We start from the raw sequence: 19,843 nt of genomic DNA on the forward strand, positions 1-19,843 counted from the left end.
TAAGGTACTTGTAATTTCTAGAATACATTCCTATTTTCTCGGTTTTAATATTAATTTTTAAATCGCTGTGTATTTTCACTTTTTTTTTTTCTTGACAAAAAAAGAAAAATCATTGTATTATATAAAGTGTTTCGCATCTCTGGCAAATTTAAAAAAAAAATTGTAATTAAAGTAGAAAAAGAACGTTCTAATTATAATGTCCAACGTAAAGTTAAAAATCTAAAAATATGTTTTAAACTTTCCTTTATTAACCGTGAATAAAGGTGAAGATTGTAATTAACTTTTCGTTGACACAATTTTTGCATTCTTTTTTCCAAGCTTCGCTATTTGTGGATTAATTTTTTTCGTTGTTCGCTTTGTACATAAATGCTCAAACTATCGATAGAGGATTAATTTTTTTTTTTTAATTTCTAGTTTAGAAATATTTACAATAGGAGAAATTTTCCCTACTTTAAAATCCAACTAACGAAAAATTTGGTCGCCATATTGGGTCGGACATTTTGAATTTTTAAATTTGATATTAAATATTTCTCTATAAGTATTTTTGTAAGAATCATTTTTTTGTAGTTTAAAAAAAAGTAAACTTTCTGTGTTTTTAGTAAGGAATATTGTACAGCTAGAGGGGAATTAAATAAAACGGACAGAAAAGTGGAATATAAAATTGGAGAAAAGTCGTGGAATAACATAAGGTAGATAAAAATCTTTTTTTCGCTGAGCTGATAATAGGATATTGTGAGTGTCGTGTCAACTGCCTGAGTGAAAGTTACTAAGAGAATTAAAGAGATTAAATTTCTTTTTTTTTGCAACAACTTTAGTCATGACTGGATGAAAAAAACGGAGAGAAAAGAAAAAGACTCAAGACACATTTATTTGAAGATCTAGAATTTAAAGTAACGCTACTGAGAAATCCCTTGGATTTGAAAGTAATCCGCAATTTGCTCCAGTCGTGAGCAGAAATCCTCCGCGCACTGAGAATGGCAGCGATCTTGCACGCGACTTCTATTCTTATCTTTTTTTTTGGGTATAGCAACTTGTCAACGTAGTAAACTAATGAGTTGCTTATCTTTGTTTCATGTTTTTATTTTAGTTTTGCCGAAAAATATTAAAAATCGGTGAGTTTAATCGCGTTGAAAAAAAATTGAATTTAAATATTAAGTATTGAGTATAAAAATTCACAAGAAGGATTTTATCAGGGGAGAAAGAATGAATTTACAAATTCGAATTATAAAATTGATACTTATCGATGATTATTATCAATTTCGTTACTTTTTGATTTTAATCTTACTTATTCCTTCACTTTTTGAACTCCGTCGGTATTTATTTAGAAAGATCGCTTTGTTTACTTTTCGTCGAAAATACTCGTGTCACACGAAATATCCCGACGTTGTCAAGTACTGCTGGAGTCATAAAGCGACTATTAAAATTTAGATTCATTGTATTTCCCTTAATATTTATTTGCAAATATATTTTTAAAAGTTATTTACGTAATATTTTGATAGCACAATTAAATTACATTCATTAAATTAAAAGGAAATGAAAGAAAAATATTTTCTAACCTACAAAATTTTCTAATGAATGCAATGAATTTACAAAAATTAAATAATAAAATTGCTACTCATCGACGATTATCATTTTTGTCACTTTTTGATTTTAATCTCACTTATTCCTTCACTTTTTGCACTTGGCCGTTATTTATTTAGAAAAATCGCTTTGTTTACTTTTCGTCAAAAATACTCGTGTCACACGAAATGTCCCGATGTTGTCAAGCACTGCTGAAGTCATAATGCGACCATTAAAATTTAGAAAATAGTAGCTTTACAACTCCAGCAGTTTTGAGTGACAGTGACGTTACGTGAAATGCTCCTCTTCCATCGTTCGTTTCATCCCCGTGATTTGACTGTAGGATTTCGATTTCTTTTGAGTCGACATGAGTAAAAAAACCTGAAAAAGTCATAGAAACACTTAATAGTAATAAACGACGATATTTAAGGATGTTTGAAAAAAGAGTGGTGACCACAACCGAACCTCTTACCCTGTATTATATATTTCAGTTTTTAATAAAAAGAAATAATAAAATCGAAGATGAAACTTCTACAACACAATTTGGAATAATTGCTCATGCTTGTAACGACAACATGGATTTTTGAAAATACTAAAATGTCAAGAGGCGAATGACACTGTTCTTCACAGAACGCGTGAGTAAATTGAAAATGCAACAGAAGAAAAAAAATAGAGAAAAGAAAATAAAATGTGAAGGAGAGACGAACGACAGCATTGTTTGCGAGCACATAAACCTCTGTTAGGAATCCCGGAATGAAGTACGCCGTTGTACCTTGCGGCTCTATTGTGCCGCCTGCTTCCATAATAGCTCAGTAACGGTGTCCCCTTACGGCAAAATAAGTTAATAACTGAGACCGAGGAAAATCTGTCCCGTATATATATATACAATATATATTTTATATGTATATATATATATATTTGCGAATGCGACGCTACTACTCGAGATGGTGATAATTGGAAAAGGTCGGTGAGGTAATGACCTTTTGTTTGTAACTTTACGACAGTTGGAAAGGCCAGCCTTAATCTAGTTAGAATTGTGAACACATAACCCAGATGACTCTTTACTTTATACTATCACAGAGTGGTCTCACGTTGCTAACTGTCGAGCATGTCCTCAACTACTTTAATGTTTTACAAAACTTTTTCTTTGTACTAATCTATCACGTTGAAAACAACTATCGTTAATAAAAAAAAAGATATCTCATTTGTTCATTTATTTTGACACTTTCTGGTGCCAAATGAACTTCTTCATAAACACGGGAAAATTAATTATTATACTTCTGAATTTTCGATTCAATGAATAATTTTAAAATTTTAATTACGAGTTTGTAACAATATTTATTTATTTATATATAAAATTCAGTTAATGACTTCAAATTGAAATTACTTCGAGAACTAGAAATATAAATTTAATTCCAAATAATACCAGGTTAAGTCTATACAAATTAATTAAGATATTTAAAAGGTGCAAAATAATACATTAATGAATAATTCAATCAATATATATTTAAAGTCAATGAAGATAATTATAAAATTACTTTGTTTACGTCATCGACAATTCTGTTCAAACTAGAAATTTAGAGACGTCTCTCGTAACTTTTTCATACACATAAACACACACACACAAAATAAAAGAACAACTGCTAGATGTAAAAATATGAACGGGAATTATGCAATTTCCAAAATATGTCGAACAATTATAGAAGGAAATGGATTTCAATAAAACAAAGAGACAGTAACAATAAACAAATTAAAAATTTATCGCTCTCAATGGTATTGGTGAGAAGAATGGCGACATCAGATAACGGCGTCTGTAACCAAGACCCAACGAATCGGCAAATGAGGATCGTCAGTGTGCAACGGGAATTTTCCAAATATCAAAAGATTAATTTCCTCAAAATCTGCTTGGAATTGCGAACCAAATTATCCTGAATTCCTGGACCAAGTGTCCTTGCGAACTATCGATGATTCCTGGTCTTTTCTATCTCACGCCTCTTCTCCAATTTAAATATGATCACCCACCATTGCATAAAAAACCGCCACACCCTTTAAATAATAATAAAACACTACAATTCTGAATAAAAATAAATTTAAACACTTTACAATTCAATAATCTAAATTTCAAGAATATAAGTTACCAATGTGCTATCGGCGATACACTTGTGCGTGGCGTGATTAGGCCCTTTTCAAGTCCTAGAAGCGATATGACAGAGAAGACCAGGAATTCCACTTTTATTATCAAAATTCCCCGAAAATCTCCGCACACCCCGACGACCCCCAATGGCATTCATCACACTCATTCAACGGCACAAGCCTCTTTTCAATTCTCGAATTTCTCCGTAGTTTCTCGGAAAACACCGACCAATTCTGAGAATTACTCACAGCTAAAGCATCGCAAATAGACTTCATATTATAATAATCAAAATTTGTGAGTTTATCATTAATAAATTAATTAAAATTCTAGTAAAATAAACACTAAAAGATTTTATCCTTTCAAGTTTGTTGTTCAGCGTATTAAGTACTGCAATTTTACATGAATCTTTCAATTTTTTTTTTGCTGAAAATTACGCCACAATTCTGTAGCACGATACATTGTGTCAATACTATATCCAATGTTGAAGCCGCAGTACTGCGCATGTTGTCAATTTCTGGTTTGAATATAACGCACAATATGTATGGAATGTTTGCTTTTTTACTTTCAATACATATTCACACCAGGAAAACCAAAAAAATATAGTAATAACTGTTGATTTATGTACTCGTTGTCGAGGCAAGTGTGTACAAACTTGTGATGGATTTCGTGTGCATCAATCACTTGGACTCATCGACGTCAAAATCTCCGCTAACTAAACCAGAAGATTCAAAAGCCACTATTAAATTTTAAACAGCAAATACTCTGCTTGTGGTCTAATACTAACAAATGTTATAATTACATTTGCAAATATACATTGCTGAAGGCATTAATTCATCAAACTTCATTTAAATATATATGTAAATGTTTGATATTTACAAATTAATTGTCAGTGTTTAATAATGTAAATCCAAATTTGACAAAATGGAATTATTTTTTTTTTATTTTTGCATGTTTTAAAATAATAAATTTATTAGTAATTAGTATTTTTATGTAACGTTTAGACTTTACTGTATATTTAAAACAGTGCGTGATTCACAGCAGTTAAAAAAGTATGCTTTGTTTTTTTTTTAAGTTTATCGTCAGTATGGAAATAAAATTTTGTTTCATTAAAAATTGTTAATTTGTCCATATTTTTTTGAAGCCAAAGAGAACATTAATATAATAGACTAATTTTCAAAGAATACACATATATCATTTCATCTAAAGCGCCTTTAAAAATTCTGATATAAAACTGCCGAGGTTTTAATGACTTCCAGACAACTTTCGACTCCTAAATCACTTGGTCGAAGAACTTTATGATTCTAATAATGCATAATAAAGCAGAAAGTAAAGTTATCATTCATCGTTCCGCCCCTTCCTTTCTTTTTTTTTTACCAAATAACGTACCTACTTTTTAACTTTATAAAGTGTGTATAGTGTACTCGTAAAACATAAAGTCTTTTTTATCCAATTTTTACAGTTATTCTGATAAGTTGACTTTATCGAATATAAAATATTTTCTCCTTGAAAAATATTGAAATTAAAGTTCAATTAGAAAATTTTTTCACAAGTAAATAATAATTTTAATAAAAATATTCTAAATTTTAATGGTCGCATTATGACTTCAGCAGTACTTGACAACATCGGGATATTTCGTGCGACACGAGTATTTTTGACGAAAAGTAAACAAAGCGATCTTTCTAAATAAATACCGACGGAGTTCAAAAAGTGAAGGAATAAGTGAGATTAAAATCAAAAGGTGACGAAATTGATAATAATCATCGATGAGTAGCAATTTTATTATTTAATTTTTGTAAATTCATTGCATCCATTAGAAAATTTTGTAGGTTAGAAAATATTTTTTATTTCCTTTCTTTTTAATTTAATGAATGTAATTTAATTGTGCTATCAAAATATTACGTAAATAACTTTTAAAAATATTTTTGCAAATAAATATTAAGGGAAATACAATGAATCTAAATTATAATAGTCGCTTTATGACTCCAGCAGTACTTGACAACATCGGGATATTTCGTGTGACACGAGTATTTTCGACGAAAAGTAAACAAAGCGATCTTTTTAAATAAATACCGACGGAGTTCAAAAAGTGAAGGAATAAGTGAGATTAAAATTAAAAAGTAACAAAATTGATAATAATTTATAATTTGATTTTGGTAAATTCTTTGCATGCATTAGAAAATTTTGTAGGTTAGAAAATATTTTTCTTTAATTTCTTTTTAATTTATTTATTCTAAATGTACTTTTTTCTAAAAACTAATTAAATTGTTAATAAATGAAAATTGGTTTAATTTTTATAATTTTTAATATTAATAATAAAACTAAATTAAAATTATTTAAATTTCCTGCTTCATTTCCCACTCAAAACTGCTGAAGTCAATTAGTGTATGATTATTTTTGTAGTTAACAACTCTTATAGTGTCATAAATGCAGAATGATTAATTTATTCATTATTATAGTGAAACTAATATTATTTTTATGTATATTTAGTTTTAATTAATTATTGTGATGTAAATCTTCATTTTGAAAAGTATTCAGATTCTTTTTGCATTGATTTCCTTTACTGTATTTCCACGTTAATTCTTTTAAAATATATTTTTTATTATTTATAAACATAATTTTTTTTGTGACCCTTCTCTATTGATATTTGATTCATTTTTCAATTAATATTATTAGTTTCTTTTGATTTATTGATTATTAATTTTTTTTGAATAATAATTGATTTGATCTGATAATTTTTGAATTTAATATATTTTTTTATCGTTAATTCTCGCGCAAACAATTAAAATAACAATTATTAAAATTTTTGTTTTTTGATGATCAATTTTTAACAAGATCACTTTTTTTCTTTTTGCTAAAGTATAAAAAAGTATAAATTGTAAATTTGCGGCGATATAAAACTATATTGATGCCTGCTCGTTGCAGATAACGACCAACGGAGATTGAATGACTAATTCCGATATCTCTGATCGATATGCTTGATGTTGAATATTTGATTCTACTTTTGTCGTGCAATAATTTAAATAAATTAGTAAATAATTTAAATTAATAATAATTAAATATAAAACATTTAATTATAAATTAAAAAAATTTTCGATTTCACTAATTTCTATTTCAAAAACAAAATGTTTTGTATAAATAAGCAAACAATTTTTCTAGTTTAAAGTGTCATAAAATATATTTTTTTTTTAATCATTTTATTGCTAATAAAAAAGGAATCTCGCAAATAAAAATCAAGTTATACTCTTCAGAGAGTGAAGTTTTTTTTAAAATCCCTTTTTTTTCCTAATATAATAAAATAAAGCATAAAAATTTAATCCCCCACGGTAAAAGCTTTAGTGGGCGGCTTAATTTACTGACGTCAACTATGAAATGAAATTGTAAGAACTTGTGGAAAAGTTGAAAAATTTTAAATTCTTTGAAAGTGAATGTTTAGTATACGAACACACCACTGAGTCTAATATGCAAAATTCATATTATATTAGTATAGAAATGAAAATTTAGACGACACAGTCAAGGTAAATCCAGTTTTGTTAAAACTTTTATGTTTGCTTACTCTTATAATACTTTTTTGCATAAAATAACTCCAGTTTTTTGTGTGTGTAGGGAATACAAAACCTTTTTAGAAATTCGTCGAAGATTACGTTATAGAACAAATATTATTGAAAAATATTTTTTTCTCTCTCTCTCTCTGTGTGTGTGTGGGAAAAATGAAAGAATCTCTACCATGAATTTCACATTTCCTTCGCAATGTATTTCAATTGTATTTTATATTATATTGTAATGTAAAGTGCATATAGTATGAAATGATAGCTTTGTGAATCCAATATTTTTCTATCAAGTGCAAAGAGAAAAAATGTACTCGATTACATCAACAAAATTACCTTTAAAATATATATATTTTTCTTAAATAGATTTATTTTCTTAGAATTTGGACATTTATTGAAAAATCGAAACAGAATACGACAGTGTCAAATTTCAGTTCAATGTAGGTCAAACATTGTAATAGATTTACTTTTTGTTAAATTTTTTTTTTGTTAGCAATGTCAATCAAGTTCGTTATATTTTTCTTCTAAAACATTTTTTTTTTCGATATTAGTTTGAAGTTCTTATTACAAATGTCTGCAAGATCGAATCGAATTTTACTTTACTTCTTCAATTTGAAGAAATTTCCTCTATCGACAACGAAGTATTCGTCGATCTGAACTGCTTCAATTCTAGTTTAAACTTTTCCTCTTGAGCTCTATTTTCGTGCCTTGAATGTTTTCAAAGCTTCGTTTTAATCCAGCAGAACTCAATTGTCGATTGTATCTGAGAACTTTGGCGAAGAACACAACAGGGCGCAAATTGAGAATTGAGCACACACACACACACAAAGACAATTGAGAAAGTGAAAATGTAACCGATTTTATTATTTTATCTACAAATAAATAATTCGAAACCCACTTGGAAAGATTCTCCGGAAAGTGCCTCCTGGAGGTTCTATCAGAATTCCGCCGGAAATTCCAACGTAATTCCGTCGGAATTCCAAAGAATTTTCGATGGGATTCCGACGGAATTAGGACTCTAAAATTTTTGAAAAAATCAATCGGAATTCCGTCGGAACTCCGTCGGAATCCAATCGGAAATTCTTTGGAACTCCGATGGAATTCCGACGGAGTTACGTTGGAAGTGCCGGCGGAATTCTGATAGAACCTCCAGGAGGCACTTTCCGGGGAATCTTTCCAAGTGGGAATATTTTCAAACTAATATTAACATGTAAATTGGAATTAAAGGAGTTTATCGTGAATATTCGATTTTAAGTAAATACAGTGGTTATATATATATATATAAAAAGATTCAAATCAGGTTTGCATTACACGTTGCCTCGAGAATCGGAAAAATAGATCAAAGGCATATGTATTAAATTAAAATTTCGATGAGAGTTTGCCAAAGAGATACACCATTAATATTGAACCATCTGAATCCATCTCGCAATTTTTATCCTTCAAAGCAAAATGCTGCAATAAAATAAACATATACCAAAAAATCTAGTTAGCTTTTTTTTATTAGTTACCATAATTTATCACCGCGTCAATGAATGATTCATTCTATTTATTTTTGCCGAACAGAGATAAAGCAATTAATCCCCCAGCAATTATTATTAAAAATTCGACTCCATTTTTAGCTACTATCAAATTTATTTGATTTCACCAATTCTCGTTTTTTAGGAAAAATTATATATATAGTGGCAATAAATAAAAATCAAATATGCTTTTTAATATTCGTGTAAGCTCGTAAAAAAAAATTGAATTCTTAAGGTGCCTTTCGACAAATTTGACATTATAATCAACACTGAAGTAATATATTATACTCCTGTTGCATATATTTTAATATTCAACAGTTTTTGATACTCTTTTGTCATGGAAAATAAAAATTTGTCAAAAGGTCCTAAGTTTTTCATTTAGCCAAGGAGTATAATCTTTTCAATTTGATACGGTTATGTGAAACTTTGGTCGTTTACTGTAATTCTCGAGGAAAATTTAATTACAACTTCCGTCCAGCGCGTATGGCACATTGGAAAAAGGGAGAAGAAAATAAAAAAAAAATAGAAAGACTAAAACATTTTAGTATCTTCAAGATCCTTCAGAGACGGTTTGCCGTTAAACTTTCTCTTTTCGAACTACTTTGGAAACTTTGGAAAATTTCACACTCTAAGTTTTCAGATACCAAGCGACGCAAACGCGCAACCTATATATATATATTGTGTGACTCAGACGAAAACTCCGGAGTTTTCTTTTTAAGTTGAAAAAATTATGTTTAAACGTAACTAGCACTATGGTGTTATGGTCAAATGGTAAGTTTGAAACTGTTGTAACGAGCGAAAATTGCTGTATAGGCGAATTTATTTCTTAATAGTGTGATATTTTATTTTAATTTTGCTTAGAATATTCCATACCAGTTCAAAATTTAAAGTAAAATTAATATTTTCAACAAGATTAATAAATTAACAAGACTTTACAGTGACCTAGCTTCTTCGGCATGTACCACGTGACACCGGTATTCGCCACGACACTCCGAATGACGATCTTTTCAAATCCTTGTCCTAGAAATCAGTCGACCACTAAACCAAAATTCGATTCCGTCTTTAATCAGCTTTAATACGATCATCAGCTAAGAGGAAGCTGAATCTCTTCAGAGGATCGAAGAAGAGATCGCCAAAATGGTAAAGTCTTTTGAATTCCAGAAGAATGTCAGCATGACTATTAAGGATGGACTTAAGACTCTTTAGGATCTTGTCAGTGAGGCGAAGACAAAGCACTTTCTAGCAGATAATGGAGATAGTAACCTTGGTGGCGCTATAAACAATGTGGAGGTGAACCGAGAAGAGCGAAACAGGAAAAGAGAGCGTATCCATAAGAAGCGGCTTTGATGGGCAGTCATAGAGGCACAGAAACGAAGAAAAATCTCCAGCAGTCCAGAGAGGACTAACGCTGAGGCGAAGAAGTAAAAGCAAGAGGAGACACCTCTTCTACCTTGGTTACTACAGCATCCAATGCTACAAGGAGGACGGACCATGAGGACACCCAGTTTCTTAAAGTTCCCAAGGTCCGTTTGGAAAGACTTGGAAATAGAAGAGGAAGCGCTTCAAGCGTTTCTACTGTCAGCAAGTGAAGAAGTTTGATTCCGTCTGACCTAGACAAAGTGACAATCAAAAAAGAACGCGAGAACTGTTTAAAGCTTAGGCAGGAGGAAGCTGAGTGTCTTCAGAGGATCGAAGTGGAGATCACCAAGATGGTAAAGTTTTGCGATGTCCAAAATAATGTCAGCATGACTATTGAAGACGGACTTAAGACTATTCAAGATTTTGTCAGTGAGGCGAAGACAAAGCACTCCCTAGCTGATAATGGAGATAGCAACCTTGGTGGCGCTGTAGGCTATGCGGTAGCACCGAATCCTTAGCAATCCAGTAAGAAAGCGACGAGTGGATCTACAATGGTAATTCGAGTCGCAACACGAACAACCTATACCGATATTCTGAGCAAACTTCGGAGGGAATTGAATTCTCACGTCAGCTACACAAAAGTCGTAGGTGCAAGGCCTAGAAGAAACGGAGATCTGATTAAAATCGGAGGAGACTCCAATAAGGAGGCATTCACCGCTGAGGTAACCAAAGCGATTGGAATCATGGGGAAGGGTAGACCGTGTATCGACAGGTCACACTGGAGATCTGCGACCTGGATTGCCTTACCCAGAAAGAAGAGGTCCAACAGGCATTAGCAAAAGTCCTCCAGAAGCCAGGAAACAGAAAAGTGACGGTCCTATGATCCAACCGACTAGGAATGAGGCTCGCAGTTGTAGTTACCAACCCAGAGGAAGCGGACAGGCTGGAGAAATTGGGACGCATAAGGATTGGCTTCATGTGTTGTCCAATAAAAATCAGCGTGATGGTCGTTCGGTGACACCGGTGCCTGGCGTACGGACACATAGGAAGAGTTTCTAAGGCAACAGACAGATCGGGGAAATGCTTCAAGTACGGTAAAGTAGATCATAAGTTTGCAAACTGCAGTAGACTCCCAAGCTGCTTCTTATGTAGAGAAAAGTATGTCAATAAGGCGAAAATTAGCCATATTGCAGACAGCGGAGGCTGCTGCGTCTTCAGGACGGATCTTTAGGAGTCGAATAATTAGGCCAGAAAGATCAGTAAAGGCAAGGGTTGCAAAAGTAAGATCCCAGGAATCTTCACCTACGAAGTTTAAAGTTTGACGGCAGTTCCGTAGTGTGATGATTAGTTCAGCCAAAGAATGTGGTTCAGGTTTAGTTAGTTAATACCAAAAAATAAAAAAAGTGTCAGGGTTCGGGAATCAGAGTACTTATTACCGTGTACCATGTTACCTATTACTATATTAAAGCCGAGATTTTGAAAAACTGACTTCACTTTCGTAATCAGCAATCCTAAAAATCACCAGTAATTTTTATATTCAAAAACCAGTTCCAATAATTGATGAATTATTTTTAATTATAAATGATGAATTATTATATTTATTTAATATTAAAAATAAAAGTTTATTTGAGTCGTATTTTTATTTTAATAAAAAAAATATCATTTAATTTCATTTATGTAGAAATAATAATAAATTCTTATTAAACGAACAAAATCATTATAATATTTATTTTTGTCACCAATAAATGTTTTGATTATTTGCAAAATTATTAAATTAATTGATCTCATCTGGTTGTAACTAAAGTCATTGTTATTTCCAATTAATCTCATTATATCATATCGATCTCTGCGAGTTATGTTATGAATGTAGAATTAATTTGTAGTTAAGGATGGTCTGTATCGACCAACAAATGAAGGAGTTCTAATTATTTCATCATTACCGTGATATAACTTGAGTACTTTTCATCGGTTTTTAAATACCAAATCAGTTTTGTAGGTGGGATTCAATAAATCTATTCTAATATTATTAAAGAACTACAAAAAAAACAGAGAGAAAGAGAGCTGAATTACAAAATGATTGTCTAAAATAGAAAGTTTTTCACTTGGAAATTCAAAATCTTTAAAACTGGATTTGCTTTCCACTTTAAGCGAAATTAAATCACAGGGATCTTTTTGAATTTGCCTTCGATGGGTATTCGAGGTATTATTTTACGACCCTCGTAAAAGAATCGATGTTACAGTTATACTGTCTCTTTTACGGTAGAAAATCGAATGGAATAAAAAGAAAAAGAAGTTCTTGATCAGATAATTCGGATCAATAGTGTTTGAGCTCAATGCACTGCTGCTGTACGCTTGGCAGCAGGGGGGTATTACAGTTTATTACTGACAACATTCTATCTCAGTCCAAAGATTTAATTATTTTCTGTTGCTCGCATTGCAGTGTCGTTATGTACGGTTCTCTGCTTTAGTGTTGTAGAGTTCCACTCCCTTATATTCCCCGTGAATGATGATTAATCTTCCTCAGCCTTGTTTGCCAACGAAGCGAAAGCAATGTCCACAACTGGGTCATTCGCGGGAATCGCGCACTGGAACTAAGTCCTTCCATCGAATTAACTGCAGACTTGGATTAATTAACTGCTCTTAAAGGACGATTCGTCTTCCTTCTACGTCGTTCCATGTTCACACAGATTCAATTTCTCAAAATCTAGCGCTATTCGATTTTCCAGAAATTCATTTCCTATCGCTTCTACTGCTATACGAGATTTTATATCATCTTCTGACAAAAGGTTAATTACAATTTTTTCATCATAATTTTTTTTTTTGCGTCAAGATTTATCGTGAATAAAAATATTTGTCATTGATTTAGGGATTTTAAATAATTTTTCAAATAGCAAAAAACGAGTTCAATATTGAAAGATAACTTTTCAATTGGCAATTGAAGTTTACTGTTTTTTGATGAGAAAAATACTGGTTTTAGACAACAAACACACTGGATTTATCAGAGAAAAGAGAATTATGCAAAACTAAATTCCGATAGCTTGACGGATATCGTCTGTTTCCATATATTGTTCATATTCGAACATATATATATAAAGGCCAAGTTTCTGATATTTTCCATTTCCTAATGGAGATTCGAGGTATCCTGGCGTTGCATTTGCCTACGGTGAACTTTCATTGTCGATTCTCAAACTGCCTTTTATTCAGTTAACATATATATACACAACATTCTACATAACAGAAAGCCATAGTTTTAGAGTACGGTATGCAATGCCTATATCCATCAAACATTACGGATTATATTATCACATTTACTGTGTTTTTCTTCTTTTTTCCTCTATCATAACTCTTTGCCATTTTAATGGTTATTTTCTTTGCATCAAATATTAAATTGACTACAAAGCAGAAAAAAGAAGTATTTTTAGATTGAAATACATATTTCTTTTGGAATATACAATTCTTAATTGGAATGTCATGTCACCGTAACGTATAAATAATATTTTGCATATTTACCAATTAAGTTATTTATAAACAAATAATTTAAAAAAATGAGTCACCAATTCAATTATCAAGCAGTAGTCAAAAATTCGATAATCACAATTAATTTAACAATTTATTGAATCTTCGAAATAAAGTCGACATTATTTTGCCATATCTCCAAATTCTTTAAAATCATTTAAAGACTGGTGAAAAAAGCAAATGGAAAAAAGATTGCTGTTTAAAAAATTCTAACTCTTATTTAAAAGGGGATGAATGTTGAGAGGGTAAATGGAGTAAAAGTGTCAAGTTAAAGGGAGTATATAAATGTCGAGCTGAAGTCATTAGAAATAGTTTACCTAATTGCAGTAGTGAAACTTGCGACTGAAATAGTGACACAGTTTTAGGCTTAATTAAAGTAATTATGATTTCTTTTTTTAAATTGTGCACTTTCAAGAATGTTAAACTGTAATAATTTTAAGGCACACTGAATGAGAGAGGGTGTGTTTTGAGGTTTCCACCTTCTTAGAGTTCATCTTATGTAACTTACGAGGGCAGTCAGTGTCTCCCTTATTTTATCCGGCTCATAATCCCAACCGCTGAGTCCAACCGAGCCAAGTACTTCAACTTGCCACAACACGAAGGACGTTCGTTACTTAAGTTTATTAGCATGAAAAGTACATTCGTGGCGCCCGCAGTAATTGTGCACCTGCCGCAAGAAGAACCCGACAAAGCACCATCTTACCATGCGGAAATGCTATTTAAAATGTGGTTACATTTACATCGACGACGACGACGATGTTGGCCGTCCACCTAAAACGCAAATTCACCATACTTGAATCGTTGTTTTCCTCTACTACTTTCTCACTCATTATATTCATTCCATTTTCTTCACTCAATTTTTTTTCTACCAAACAGCTTTTTCATTAAAACAATTGCCACTTTATTTATTAATAAACTACACGTCAACATGCTATTTGGGTAAAAAAAAATTTGAACTCTTGAAAATTCCATCATTATTGCTAATTTCACAATCACAAATTATATTTTATTACTTCAAAAGAAAACCTGCGATTCATTTGTTCCTTCTGTAAAATTGAAGATTATTTTTTACTTTTATCACTTTAAACAAATCCTATATATATATATATAAATTTTGATATTCTATTATTTATTCCAAACGAAGAATCAATAACAATTTTAACATCATTTGGATATTATTAATTTGCCAAACAATGTGCGAGATTGAGTTTTATCCCTTGAATTCTTTTTCTATAATTTCCCTCAGGAATAACAAGTATTCCGAACTATCTGCTATATACGTTTCATAAAAAGAATATAACTTTTTTTTTCAAGATAAAATAAGTTTCTCTTATTTTTAAAAAGATTTATTAAAGGATTTTTCCACTGGAATTTTTCTATCGAATCGGAAAATAATCATCCAATTAAATATGATGGAAATAAAAATAAAAGTACATCAATGACGTGAACATTTTTATCACAATTTGGTGAAATTTATTTTTTCGTGAACAATGGAAATCGTCTGAAGATTGAAAATAGGTGTATGATTCACATTTAATTAATTACAAAAGTTAGAGGAGAGTCGCAGTACGGTTGGGCCACCATTATGGTTGGGCCAGTACTGCGTTTAAAGCCCTTTCACATTAGCGCCATCTACGTTTGCATGCAAATACTTACTAGCGATGGTTATAAACTTGTCACGTCACTTTTAGCAAGTCTCATTGTCAGTGAAATGCGCAATTTGTGTAGACGTGTTTTGTAAAAGTGCGCTTAAGATTAAAAGGAAAACTTGTTTGTGGTGTCCGAAAAAGTGAATTAAACAAAAAGAAGAATATGCAAACAATAAAGTAAGTTGACTAAGTTTGTTCGTTAGAGTATTCTTTGAAAATGTGGTGCCATATTTGATGTTTGTATCATTCATTTTTTGTCTGTGTAATAAAAAAGTAAAACGACGTGATAGTGTTGGTTGGGCCAATAAATGTAGTGTTGGTTGGGCCACTTAAAATTTTGCAATTATGATACGTCCTGACATCATAAATTCATTTTTCGACGTAGCGATGTGTCAAAAACGTCATTTACCAGTGGGCAAAAAAGATTTACGTTTTAGGAACGTTCCTAAAACGATTTTTTGAAATTTGTACAAACAAATAAAGTTTGTATAAACTTTATTGCGCGAAAAATACTATTTTAACGAATGCTAGTTCACATAGACAGTGGCGCCCTCAATTAGGGTACAATTTGTTGCAGGCAAATATTATACAGATTCAGAGATGAAAATAATACTATGTTTCTTCTGTGGCGGGCTATTTTTAATCATTTTCCTTCATATAATATTGATTTTGTACGGTGGCCCAACCGTGAATCCCTGGTCCGACCGTAACGACAAAATTTATTTTTTTGAAATGGCTATAACTTTTACACTTTTGGTCCAATCATTTTCTGTTGTCCAGAGAAAATGTCGCACTTGAAAAGATCTTTCCAACCATACGTGAAAAAATCCGAAATTCGGCTTAGAACGGAAGTTATGGCTACAAGTAAAAACGTGGCTCAACTGTACTGAGTTTCCTCTACTATTTTTATTGTAATCAGATTGACACAGAAGGAAACGATTCCTAATTAATTATTTGGGACTCAACGTCCAGTTGACGAGGACGATAACGTCTTGTCCTATTATTACACGTTACATTTTAATTACCCGGCAAGAAGGCTAAAATTTAAAAGGAATTTAAAAAAATCAATTCCATTTAATACCTGATTTATTTGTTATTTCGTAAGTCTTTATAAGGAATAGACAGCAACAAACATGAATAACTTTTAATTCCGTTTTCGGAAAGCAATATCAAATAGAATATGAATAGAATATATTTAAATGAATAGAAAACATTTTATTAATAATTTATTTATTGGATTTTAGAATTCATTTCGTTGGCCATTTATCTTATTTCGATGACTTCAAAAAAGTGGAAAAATCAGGTATTAAATGGAATTAAAATTTTTTAATTTCGTATACGAATATGAGATAACTTTAATTCTTTTCTATTCCAGGCTTCTTGTCGGGTATTTCACAAAAAATAAAAAAACTTGACTGTACTCTACGAACACCAGTATGAGAATTAGGATCCCTTTCACCGCGTCAGGATACAAGTAACAAATATCCTTGGGCCTTGGGACATGGATTTTAAGGATTATGGAATAGATTCCGATCTTCTGATTCGTCGATAGATAACACATCAAAAATAGGCGGTAAAATTTGAAATATTTTCTTGAATCTCGATAGATAATTATTATTTCTTAATAGATAACAGGTGTCCCATGATCCTTGGAATAAAAATTTAATTTCCCACGATGATTAATGAATAAATCTAAAATTAACTAAAGTAAATCAATCTGGGAATTTCCGCTGCAATCTCCAAATATTTAATAAAATCCATGACAACCAAATAAATTTCACCCATTTAATAAAATTTTAAATACAAATAAAAAATTGTAAGTGGTAAAATTAATAAAACTTTACGTCACAATATGGGCGGTTATTTCTTTAATTGAATATAATTTCCAAATTGTTTCCAATTTTATTAAAACCTATGATTCCTAAAAAAACTACTTATAATCGTCGTAGTTATCAAATTTTCTTTCTTTGCAAAATGTGTAATTCCTTATTTAATTTTCAAATTTAAATAAATTTAATAGAATTCAATTGAAATAATTCCCGAGTTATTGAATGAGAATCCAGACTCAAAAATACAATAATTATAATTCACTTTTAATTATTTTTATTGTATAAAATAATTATTTGTGCTACATAACAGTGTCATTAAACCAACTTTTACGAAAAAGGGAAAGTGGGTTTGGTTTTTATGAATTTGTAAAAAATTACATCAAAAGAAAAAGTGTAAATCTTACACTTTAAAAAAAAAAGAATGTTTGTCAAAATGTAAAGAAGTCTTTGAAGTTGAAGTTATACTCACTGTAAAGGAAGATGACAAGAAAGATGGTATACATCATCTTGAAATGCATACATCCATTTCCTCTTTCATGTTGTCGTAAATTCATTCTTCTCGTTTCGATAAGCCATCGTTTTTGATTCATTTCCCAGAATCTTGAGCCTCCAAGATTATTTTCTTTTACGTTTAATTCTTCTATCCTCGCCGAATCGATTGAACCCTGTATTTTATCATGTCACACTTATTTTTCTATTACGAGATTTACAACTAATTCACAAAAATTTACTCAGTAATTAAAATTTTATGTATTCAGATTTAAAAAAATTCTTTTAAACAATTTTAATCCACTTCTTTTAGTGCACTTAAGAAATACTATTTTACAGATCCCAATTTTTAGAAACTTTTTGTTTATCGACGATAATTGTTAGAAACTAAAAATATATTTAAAAATTAAATTTTTTTTAAAACAAGAATAATAATAGAAGGAAAATCGATATTGAAAATACATAAATTAATAAATTAAGCATGACAATGGATAATTAGATTAATTTGCTTAGTAATGCAATTTAATGTTTTAATGAATTGCTTACACTATGTATGATTAAAAATAAATTAAAAAAAAAAAAAAATCCCTACACAAATGTCTCGTGAAGTGTGTTGAGTTTTTAATTATCGAAGCATAATCGAAACGATAATGGCTTCAATTTTCGGACGAATGCAATTAGTACTCTCTACAATGCAGAAACGCAATTTCGAAGTAGAGGACGATCGTAATTTCATTTTGATTGAATTCACGCGTTAAAACCAAACGCAGTAATGCAAGCGCGCGCGGTACATAGAAACGACTCTCGAGATTCTTTCATTACTCGAGAGAGAGAGAGGTATCAGTTCGTATATCTCTATAGAGAAAAATCGAATGTACCAACGACTTTTTTTTTTGCTCCTGAATTTTTTTTTCCGTCACTTTAATTTGCATAATACAATTATACTATTATATATAATATATTTATCACAGATTAAACAATGTATAATTAAGAATATAAATTACTATTAAATATTTCTATTTAAATATCATTTTAAAAATTCAAAATGGTGGTTCCAATATGGCGGAAGAATTTTTTAAAAACGAGTTTGATTTTTTTTAAATTAATTATTTATTTATTATTATTGAAAGGAGGGGAATTTTCTATTTCATATATATACACTTTTTCCTTTCCCCTAAAATTCGGAAACAAAGTTAAAGGCTTAAAAAATTCCATTCACGTTATCGTGTAACTTGTGCTTTGTTATAACTTGAAAGAAGATAAAACTACAAGTTTGTACACTTCTCTGAATTTTATTGTCACAACAAAATTTCAGTTCAATGCTACATGAAAATAAAAAAAAAGTTTTTATGTGCATTTGTCAATATTTGGTATTACATTCACCAATCCGTAAATATTTATTTTTTTAATTCCTTCAATTTTAGATTCTTTTTTATTTAATTCACAAAATTTTTAAATTTATATTTAAATATTTTTATTCGGTAATTACTAATTACGTTTTCATTCTGAATTTTATTATATTGTTATAATTCTTCGAATATATGTATATAAATATGTAATTGTTCCTCGGAGAGCTTTTTAGCGCTAGGAACTTCAATTATTTAGATAAATAAAAAAAAATAATAATTACCATCCATTTCATATATTTATATATCTAAAAAAAAATTAAGTTTCGTGTGTTAAAAACCTCTGACTGACAAAGAGAAATAAGTTTTTCTTCTTTTTTTTCTCTTTTATATATATAGTTAATAAGAAAAGTTCCATCAAAACTTCTTTCCGTGTACCTTTCTGAAAAGCAGAATTTAAAATCGAGTTATAATCAAGACATTCGCGAGAGGAAAGTCGAACTTAAATTTTTACATCAAAGAAACTAAAGATATTGTTAACCACTTTTTTTTTTCTTTAAGAAACAAAAAAAGAATTTTATCTTAAGACAATGTTAATTTTAAAGAAGATAATTTATAATACAATTTTTATAAATTATAATTAATGAATGAAGAATGAAAAAATTTATTTTAAAATTTTCAATTGAGAGGATTTATTGATTTTTACAATTTATTATTATTACTATTATTATTATTTTTATTATTTGTGGCAATTTATTATTGAATCGAAACAATCGTTATCTACACTTTCAATTATTTTATTTACGAGATCCAAGACGACAGATTATTTTGCAGAAAAACAATCAAAAGAAAAATTCAAATAACTCGAAATGCAAATTATTATATTTTGATCAATAACC

At 30.2% G+C, this 19,843-nt stretch overlaps 1 protein-coding gene across 3 annotated transcripts in view; it reads right to left on the reverse strand.

Moving 5' to 3' along the window:
- Nucleotides 1-19,843, reverse strand: part of LOC127285843 (carcinoembryonic antigen-related cell adhesion molecule 1-like) — a 138,275-nt gene that overhangs the window by 112,045 nt on the left and 6,387 nt on the right. For all 3 annotated transcript variants that reach the window (XM_051312055.1, XM_051312054.1, XM_051312052.1), the window contains exon 2: nt 17,579-17,774. In XM_051312055.1, the coding sequence (XP_051168012.1) occupies nt 17,579-17,699 (121 nt within the window). In that variant the 5' untranslated portion in view covers nt 17,700-17,774. The remainder of the gene's footprint in view (nt 1-17,578; nt 17,775-19,843) is intronic.

Source organism: Leptopilina boulardi, unplaced genomic scaffold (genome assembly GCF_019393585.1).
Source record: "Leptopilina boulardi isolate dan_hultmark-lab unplaced genomic scaffold, ZJU_Lbou_2.1 LbouV2_341, whole genome shotgun sequence".
Classification (NCBI taxonomy): Eukaryota; Metazoa; Arthropoda; class Insecta; order Hymenoptera; family Figitidae; genus Leptopilina; species Leptopilina boulardi.